At 46.5% G+C, this 10,013-nt stretch overlaps 1 protein-coding gene across 2 annotated transcripts in view; it reads left to right on the top strand.

Moving 5' to 3' along the window:
• Positions 1-1,292: 1,292 nt before the first annotated feature.
• Positions 1,293-10,013, top strand: part of LOC309393251 (hexokinase-1) — a 69,524-nt gene continuing 60,803 nt past the window's right edge. Inside the window, exon 1 of one of the 2 annotated variants that reach the window (XM_081955233.1) lies at positions 1,293-1,950. In XM_081955233.1, the coding sequence (XP_081811359.1) occupies positions 1,888-1,950 (63 nt within the window). In that variant the 5' untranslated portion in view covers positions 1,293-1,887. Of the gene's footprint in view, positions 1,951-2,221; positions 2,336-10,013 lie in introns of those variants that run through there. The other variant, XM_081955232.1, reaches the window with a different exon arrangement.

Below are 10,013 nucleotides of genomic sequence, written 5' to 3'. Positions count from 1 at the left end.
TTTTATTTAGTTTGTCAAACATGTGATAACAGGTGTAAGTATAAACATAAATATGAACACAGAAAATGGGTTACAAATAAATGGAGACAGTAGGACAGGGATGGTAGGGCAGTTGGTGTGCTTATGCACACCCCTTACAGACCTCTTAGGCATGGGGTGAGGTCAACAGTAGACTGTCTTAGGTTAAAATTATGGGGGTTTGAGGTAGTGGTGAAATTCATTTTTTTTTACTACCGGTTCTGTGGGCGTGGCTCGGTGGGCGTGACAGGGGAAGGCTACTGCAAAATCTCCATTCCCACCCCACTCTGGGGTCAGCCAGAAGTGGTATTTGCCAGTTCTCTGAACGACTCAAAAATTCTACCAGTTCTTCAGAACCTGTCACAGAACCTGCTGAATTTCACCCGATTTGAGGCTGTAACAAGAGAGTCAGGTAGTGCATTCCAAGTAGTGGTGGATTCCGGATCCCATTGCAACTGGTACAGTTGCAACAGGGCCCGGCATCCTCCACATGAACACGTGCGGTGCACGGGCACACATGCGTGGCATGCACATGCATCTTACCGTCCAGCGATGCCTCCGCAAAGCTCCAGCTGCTTGTCAGAGCGTTTGCACAGGTGTTGTATGCGCCATGTGCGCGCGCGCCGAAGACTTTAAAGACAGCTAAAGAGTGCAGGAGGGACCTCTGGAGCACCATACCAGAATAGTACCCGGTGCTCCGCACAGGCTCTGGTACGCCAGTACGGGGCATACCTCCTGCAACCCACCACTGATTTCAAGCATTGACCACTCTGTTGCTGAAGTGGCTATTTTCAGCAATCGAGTTTGGAGTGGTTGACCTTGAGTTGATCAAAATGCTTCTTTTGGTTTATCAAAACATTTGTGGCTTGAAATATGTGCCTGAAAGAGCCTCAAAAGGTGGGATGCAAATGGGATCTAGGGAGTGGATAGAGGCCTGCATCTTTACACAGCTAGCTAATTATCCGTGGGCAACGTTTGAGGTTTTTTTTTTTTTTACTCCGACTTTCCTCCAAGGCTCCCAAGGCGTCTCCCACAGAGATTCCCCTTGCTACTCCCCAGGGACCGAAAGGATCCCCACCCAAAGCCCCCCCTCTCTCTGTGCAAGAGGACACCTTAGAGATCTACTCGGGGTCGGGGAGGATCCCTTTTGGCATCTCCCCCCCCCCTTTTCAAAGGCGTCCCGTATTACAGCAACCCCCCCCCCCGCCGGCTCGGTCCAACGGTCCAGAAACGCGTCCAGGGTGTGTTTTTTCCACCCGCCTTCCTTCAGGGAGAGTCCGAGGAGGAGCGTTTTTACGCGCGGGCCTGGCTTCCTCCGGAGCGGGAAGGGCGCAAGAAAGGCGAGGCGAGAAAACGCAGCCAATCCCTTCCCCGGGGAGCTCGAATGCGAGACCTCCGGCCGCTTCGGGGAAAAGGCTAAGCGGACGTGGGGGACGTGCGGGGGAAAAGGGATCCCTTTTTCGGGGCTGGCCGTCCGGAGGGCCCTCCTCCCCTTCCTGCCGAGAGAAGGCGAGGCGGCGGGGGGTCCGCCAGCCGGCGAGCCTTCTTTGCCAGCCCTGCCTGGCCATCTCCCGCCCGGCTCAGCCAATGGCAGCGCAGGAAGGGGGCAGGTTTTCCACTTAGTCACTCTCGCGTGGAGGGAAGGCAGAGAAAGGAGCATCCTTTTTTTATTTTATTTTTTATTATCCCCCGGCGGGGTTGAAGGACGGGACCGCTGGGGTCTTCCTTTCCCCCTACGCCTCGTGGTTAAGAGAGCCAGGAAGCGGCGCGCCTCCCTTCTCCATCCTTCACCAGCCCAGCTTTGGAGTCGCCTTCTCTCGGGGCTGCTATCCGGCGAAGCCGCCTGGGAACCCTCCCTCCGTTTGCAGGATGATCGCCGCTCAGCTGCTGGCCTATTACTTCACCGAGTTAAAGGATGACCAGGTCAAAAAGGTAAGGCGCGTGCGGGGGTCGTGCCAGGGCGCACCTCCGCGGGGCCTGGCGCGGGAAATGCTTCCCTCTCTCTCAACCTGCCTTGCCCGTTGTTTGCACCTGAGGGGGAAACGGGCTTCCTCCGTCGCTTTTAGGGGTCGGTTCACCAGCCGAAAGAAACAGCAGCCGCCCGCTGCAGTGTCCTTGAGCGGAGATGTAGGTGTCATAGCGGCGGCGGAGTAACGCCGCCGTCATGGTTCCCTCCCCGCTCAGGGCGGAACTTGCCGAGAGGATCGTCCACGAGGGACGGAGGATTTCAAGGCCTAAGGTGGCCTCCTCGGGGGCAGAATCGACGCGTGGGCAGCCCCCCCCGGCTGCCCCGGCTGGTTTCAGTGCCCACCCTGAGGTATCCCTCCGATACCAAGCCGGGAAGCGAGACTTGGCGACGGCGCCCTCAAAGGGTGGCCCGGCATGTGCCTTAAATTTTGGTCACCACCTTATGATTCTGGGGTTAAATGGGGATCCCACACAAAAACCCCGAAATAAAATGACCACAGGCGGTGACATGACGCCCGGTGGGAGATCCTTTGATACAAAAATAAAATGGGGAAAATGTAAGACCTAACTTCTGCAGCTGTAATGATTACCTGAAGTTGTCTCCCAGGACTAAAAATACTGCAGTCGTAAAATTTGCAAAATATTTAGGAAGGATGGACTTAGGTTCAGGTGCAGGGCCAAGCTCTTTTTTTTAACATTTTTTTTTAAAATTGATTTTTAGTTTTCTCAGTGTGCAGGATTTGCAGACATATGACTGTATTTTGTTAGGAATGGAAGGTGAGCAGTTCTGTATTGAAAGGAAGGGCTTTAGGATTACTTAAGAAAGGAAGGGATCCCTTGCTATATTGTGACTCTGCAAAAAAATGTTGCCTATAAAGTCAAAGCAAGTTTTATGAATTACCAGTGACTTTCATCTGATGATATTGAATGTGTTTTGTGTCCATCACCTTCTTAATGGATTTTAATAGGAGATTTTGAGACCTACTTTGGAGATCTTAAGATTTTCCCTCCCTAAATGGTAACATGTAGCTCTTACAATAAGGAAGATATACACAGACAGCAATGGCAGCAACAGAGGAAATCGTTTATGGCCAGCGTGGGGAGCCACTCTGTTCTGCGTGTATTTGTATATTGTACAGTAATATCTTCTTCCTGGTTTCCTTTGTAGGAGGAGATTGTATGGCAGCAGTCAGATGAAGGTTATGACCTTAGTAAAACTTGCTAGTTAAAAAAGAAACTACCAGATTCCTTTGAATTCCATTTTTTGCTTTATTTAAAATACCTATATCACCTTTTTCATGTTTCTGCTCCTGCTATCTCACAAATCTGCAAAAAGAAAGCCAATACTTTAAAATAAAGTAAGTGAAGCTAACTCTGAATATGCAGAAACAATGATTTCATCTGCTGTGATAAAATATTGGTGGTTTTTGTTTTTTGTAGGACAATGAACATATCTCCTCTTAGTACTATGAGAAAAATAAATGGTATTGGTACTAAAATAATAGGTCAAATAATACTTTGCATTTAGCTCTTTTGAATTGAAAACTTTAAACTTTAAAATAGCAATAATACTATAAAAGTAGTAATAATAAAATAGAAAAGTAATACTACTTTGAAATAAATCATCTGTCTTCCTACAAAGAATATTGAAAAGAACCACGATGCTTCAGAAAGTATAAAGCAGGCCTTAGTTATTAGAGGTCCTGTGTATATTCAGAATTGTTATATTTTGCTATCTTGTTGGAAAAGTGAATTCTTATTCAAGTTGGAGAAGTTTTAGATGATTAATATTAGATGACTGTGATGACTTGTGACTCTAGTGCAGCGGTTCTCAAATAGTGGGGCGCGCCCCCCTGGGGGGGCGCGAGGCTCCGTAAAGGGGGGTGCGAAGGCTCCCTTTCCATCTGGGTGCAACGGCGGCGGCGTGGGCGAGGCATAATATATCCCGCCTGGAAGTGGCAGCACTTCGGACTGTGGATTTTCATTAGAGCCGCAGGCTGGAGCTGTGCAAGAAGCCTGCTCGGGCGGGGGTGGGAGGGAGGGAAGCATGGCTGTCCCAGGCTTCCCTCCCTTCCCCCCCCCCAGCCCAAGCAGACTTTTTGCACAGCTCCAGCCCGCGGCTCTGATGAGTCTCTGAGCAGTCCCCAGCGCTGCCACTTCAAGCCGGGATATATTCTGCCATGCCCTCGGCGGCGTCTTTATGCAGGTAGCTCGCCTCCCCGCCAGCAGCTCCACCGCCAGGATTCCGTCTGGAAGCGGAAGCGCAACAGCCGCTGTTGGGGAAGGGACAAAGGGGCGGCGGTCGCCCAATCTTGCCACCGCCACCCCTTCGCCCCTGGGATGCTGGAGGAGCTGCTGGCAGGGAGGGAGGGAAGAAAGGGAGGAGGGAGTAAGGATAGACAAGCAAGAGGGAAAGAGGAAAGAAGGCAAGCAGGCAGGAAGGAGGCAGAAGGAAGGAGGGAAGAATGGAACTGGAAGGGAGGCAGGGAAGGAGGGAGGGAGAAAGGAAGGATAGGAGGATAGGGAAAGAGGAAAGAAGGCAGGCAGGCAGGGGGAAAGAGGAAGGAGGGAACTGGAAGGGAGGCAGGAAGGAAGGGAAGGAGGAAGGGAGGGTGGAAGGAAGGAAGGATAGACAAGCAAGAGGGAAAGAGGAAAGAAGGCAAGCAGGCAGGAAGGAGGCAGAAGGAAGGAGGGAAGAATGGAACTGGAAGGGAGGCAGGGAAGGAGGGAGGGAGAAAGGAAGGATAGGAGGATAGGGAAAGAGGAAAGAAGGCAGGCAGGCAGGGGGAAAGAGGAAGGAGGGAACTGGAAGGGAGGCAGGAAGGAAGGGAAGGAGGAAGGGAGGGTGGAAGGAAGGATAGACAAGTAAGAGGGAAAGAGGAAAGAAAGCATGTGACTACGGTGGGAGACGAGGAAAGACCGGTGTGCTATGTTATGCAGAGGTGTACTTATAACATTTTTATAGACAAATTATACTATTTACAGTCGCGCGGGGGGGGCCGCGAAATGTTTTCTTCTTCCTAGGGGGGGGCATGACAGAAAATAATTGAGAAGCACTGCTCTAGTGTGTGTGTATGTGTGAGAAAGAGAAAAGTTGGGCTAATTGTTAGTTGCAAAGTTGTGTCCTCTCCTCATCCTCTCCTCTACCATAATACATTATACTAAGCTATGATTTATTTGTTTTGATCATGGCTTTCTGAATACATTAGAGTGAGTCATTTATATGTCAGTGCTAAGCCATAAATTATGGTTTTCAAACTTAATATTTATGTTTAGACAGAAATTAACAACATGATGAACTCCATTGAAACAAAGAAAGATGAAAGCAAGTCCAATTTTAATAGTTGATGTTGAGACAACCCTTTAATGTTCCAAAATTCTTCATAAGAATAAGAATTTGCTATTTATGACATTACGGGAAGCCTCTCCCCCCCCCTCTAGTAGAATACAATATTTTGGGAAATATTAAAAGAGGCAGAGTATTATATTTCCCCAAAGGAGAAATGGAGAAACATGCTCTTAGAGGCAGAAAGCAGCCCCAATTTCCTGTATAGTAAAACAGCCTCCAGCAGAAATCTTTAGAGATGGTAATGTTGGACCCATTAAGAAATCTCTAAGGATGGGATTAAAATTTACATCCTTCCCCCACCCAGATTCTAAGGAGAGGACCTGACATTTTAGGACATAATAAGATTAACCCACTGCCATTAGAATAGCAAAAGACATCAGTCTCACTACATTGCAGGATCCTTGCAGCATTTCAGAAATTGTATAAAAATCCTTACACTGATCAAGCTAATTTGTCAGATGTCCCAGAACTGCAGGCTGGGGTTCTGCTCATCAATAAATTTTCTTTCCAATCAGCCTCCATTTTATTTCCAGTGCCTTTCTCCCAAATTGGAACTGAACCAGATGGATTATTCTTCCTACAACGTGATTTTTTAAAAAATCTTGCACAGAATTATATAGTTGATTAAAATGCAAACAAATGAGAACATTGATGTTTTAAGCAAATATAATAAAAGCCACTTGAATTAGGCAGTCATAGAGGAGCCCAGATGAGATAGACGTGGGACACAAATTGATTCAAAAAATATTTTTTTGTTGTTAGTTGCGAAGTCATGTCCGGCCCATCGTGACCCCATGGACAACATTCCTCCAGGCCTTCCTGTCCTCTACCATCCTCTGGAGTCCATTTAAGCTCACGCCAACTACTTCAGTGACTCCATTTAGCACCTCATTCTCTGTCGCCCAATTCTTCTTTTGCCCTCAATTGTTCCCAGCATTAGGCTCTTCTCCAGTGAGTCCTTCCTTCTCATTAGGTGGCCAAAGAGTTTCCTCTTTAGGATCTGGCCTTCTAAAGAGCAGTCAGGGTTGATCTCTTCTAGGACTGACCGGTTGGATCACCTTGCAGTCCAAGGGACTCGCAGGAGCCTTCTCTGGCATCATAGTTAAGGCCTCAATTTTTTTGCGCTCAAAAAAACATGGAAATAAACAATTTTTTGAGCACTAATAATTGCTTAAATTCTGAGAGTTGCTAGCCATAGTCCCATTGTAGATGGAAGGATTGTTCGTATCCTGCCAAATAAGTAATTGTTAATAAAATAGTTAACTGTTGCTTTAAAATTGTTGCCTCTATTTTCAATTCCTCGATCATAACAGTCTTCCTGTAAAACTCCTAAGTGAAACAAGGACTATAAAACTTTTACGAGATCTACATTGAGCATGTACAAGTTATAGCTGGCCTGTAGTAAATTCCACTTTGTCATTAAAGAGAAACTTCCTAACAGGATAATTAACCAGTGGAACAGCTTGCCTTAAGGAATGTGGGTACTTCATCACTGGATGTTTTCTAAGAGGAGTCTATACAATTGCTTATCTGAAATAATATAGGTTCTCTTGCTTGGGGAAGGGGTTGGGGGCTGGAATAGAAGACCCCCAAGCTATCCCATTCCATCCCATCCTGACTGAAGATGTTAGAAATTGATAAATACCTTCTTGAGTGCTTCAACTGGGCAATCTGGTTGCAGTAGATGCAGCATTCTTCCATTTTTGTTGGAATCTCATCAGACTCAGATGTCCAGGTTTTATTTAGGGTAAATAAATAGTGATTCTCTTTTGGATGGTTGAGGGTTTTCAGGTACAGTTTTCATATCCAGATGACAGCTGAAGATTTGCCTTGCTGTCCATCTTGGGGAGATTGAAAGGGCTGGAACATCCCAGCAGTTTGATACTCTCCAAATACTTTGGTGTGTTCATGTTTCACGTGGCAGCTGAACTGGATCAAGACACAACCTACAGTTTGTCCCAAGATTGCCTTATAATTTGGCAGCACCGTGTAGAGTCAATAGATGGTAGACTATAGAGTCATAATGTTTCCCTGTTCTAATCTTGTATTTTCAAAAGTTGTAATGTTTGCAAAGCGATGGGCCAAATTGAATTTCAACTTCTGTATGAATTTCAGTACTGACACTTTCATGCATTTGGATGGCCAACTGATATTTCAGAATGTGGATGTGGATTGTTAGGCACAACTAGAAAATGCTGTTCAGTTGGGTGCTGTGAATAAACAAAGTTTACACCAATGCAAGTCATTGGTTTTATGTTACACACACATGTATGTTTTTGGAGTTCCCCAGATAGCTTTTTCAGACAAGAAAATAAACAAAGAGCATATATGTAGCTATTCTGCGTTAAGACCATTTGACCATATAGCCAAAGCAATAAAGTATGTGGGGCAAACTATGGAGCAATAAGGTATAGGTAGTCCTCGACTTACAACCATCACTGAGCCCAAAATTTTCAGTGCTAAGCAAGGCAGTTGTTAAGTGAGTTTTGCCCCATTTTTTGATCCCATAGGAATGCTGCAGTGGTCAAAGGTGTAAAAATCAGTCATAAGTCACTTTTTTCAGTGTCGTAATTATGAACTGTCGCTAAACATATGATTGTAAGTTGACCACTACCTGTAACACATACTGTGACCTTAGCTTTTGTTGTTGTTAATTGCGAAGTCATGTGGACCCATCTCAACCCCATGGACAACGTTCCTCCAGGCCTTCCTGTCCTCTACCATCCTCTGGAGTCCATTTAAGTTCACTCCGACTGCTTTGGTGATTCCATCCAGCCACCTCCTTCTCTGCCATCCCCTTCTTCTTTTGCCCTCCATCTTTCCCAATATTAGGCTCTTCTCCAGTGAGTCCTTCCTTCTCAATAGATAGCCAAAGTATATAGACTAGCTTTAATAGACTAAATAGCTTTAGTCTATTTAATTATAGATTGTCTTCCCCTTCTGTGTTTCTTCACCTTGCCCATGAATTTTTTTTTTCTAGTCCATCATCTGCTTATAATCACATGGTGACCTTATGTAAGTTTCTGCTTGTTGATCATCATCTCTAAGGAACAGATAACCTTTATTTGTTCCGGGATAGAGTCTTGTAGTCCATGGTACTTTAATACCCATCTTCAGATCCATAATTTGTTCTGTCCGCCTTCTCTTGTTCTTTTTTAGTATCTTCTTTTCACAGCTTATCAGGGGAAAACCATTGCTTTAATTACATTGGTCCTCTCCCCCCCCCCCCCGAAATGTCCTCTCCTTTATGATCTTGTCTGTTGTTGCCTGCTCTCCTAGGATTAAACTCCTTTTTATTCCTCCAGCACATTTTTAAAAAGTCGTCAATTGAGTTTACTAAGCAAGTTGGTTGATATGTTTTTTGCCTGGAGTTAAACCAGTTTGGGTTCAGCCATAATAAATTCTTCTTGTTGCCCAAAGTGTTGTATTCTCGGAGCGTCCACCAGCAGGTGGCGCCAGAGGAGGCCTGTCCACGCGCGCCCAGGATTGGTCGTTTTAAACAGGTTCCAGGGCGGCACGAGCATCAAGCCCCTATTGGCTACCGGCTTGACAGCTGGAGAATATAAATAGCTGTCAACCGGCTTTCAGTTCAGTTCAGTTACTAAGTTGAATAAATCAGTTACTGTTACTGGTGGTCTGTCAGTTATTACTGATACTTAATACTGGCGACGAGGACGGGCGGATCCAACCCAGCAAAACAAGTTACAATGACAACTTCATCGATGTTCGCCCCATTTCGTGTGGAGGCAGAAACCTGGGAGGCGTTTGTGGAAAGGTTTGAATGTTTCCTCCTGGCACACGACTTAACAAGCCTTTCCCTGGAGAGGAAAAGAGGCATATTTTTAAACTACTGTGGACCAGAGATGTTCGCAACTGCAAGAGCTCTCTCAGCTCCCACCCCTGTACACACGGTGCCTTGGGAGACATTAATGGCAAAATTAAAAACACATTATGAACCGGCACCTTCACGTTTTGCAAGGCGACAAGATTTTCGCCACTGCATTCAAGGAGAGGGGCAATCCATAAGCCACTACGTGGCTGCGCTCCGTGCGGCTGCTATTCCTTGTGAATTTGCTGATTTGGACGAAGCCCTGTTGGAACAATTTATTTATGGTCTGAAAGACGTGAAATTACATCGCCGAATTCTATCCCGGTCAAAATTGCCGTTGATGAGGCTCGCGCAGCGGAGATGGCCGAACAGTCAACCCCTGACCGTAGACGGTTGCCACAGCCGTTGCCAACGGGACAACAGTTTCCATCGCCTCAAGTAAATCATCAACAACTAGCCTCCTCTATACAATCAGAAATTGACTTAGCAATAGATCGTCTGCAATCATTAAATTTTAGAGACAGTCGCGCCTGCATGAGCTGCGGCGGCAAGCACGCACGCTCAACCTGCCGATTTAGGGCAGCTATTTGCCGGAAATGCGGGAAAAAGGGACACTTAGCAGCAATATGCCGCTCATCCGCTCCTGACAACCGGCCACAAAATCAAAATGCTGCCTACCGTTTTTCTGCACCTGCCCCACCTAATCGCCGCCTAAATTCTCTATCTCTGGGAGACATCCAGGAATACAACCCTGAATGGGTTGTCGACTCAGCATCCGCATCTGCAGGAGGTCGCGGTAAGATGCACCTGACTATCTTCCTCGAAGGCCGGCCTTGCTCCATGGAGCTA

This window comes from Natrix helvetica (assembly GCF_964273705.1).
Source record: "Natrix helvetica genome assembly, chromosome: 5".
Lineage (NCBI taxonomy): Eukaryota > Metazoa > Chordata > Lepidosauria > Squamata > Natricidae > Natrix > Natrix helvetica.
The sequence above is the reverse complement of the archived record's forward strand: the minus strand, read 5'-3'. Positions and strand labels throughout refer to the sequence as shown.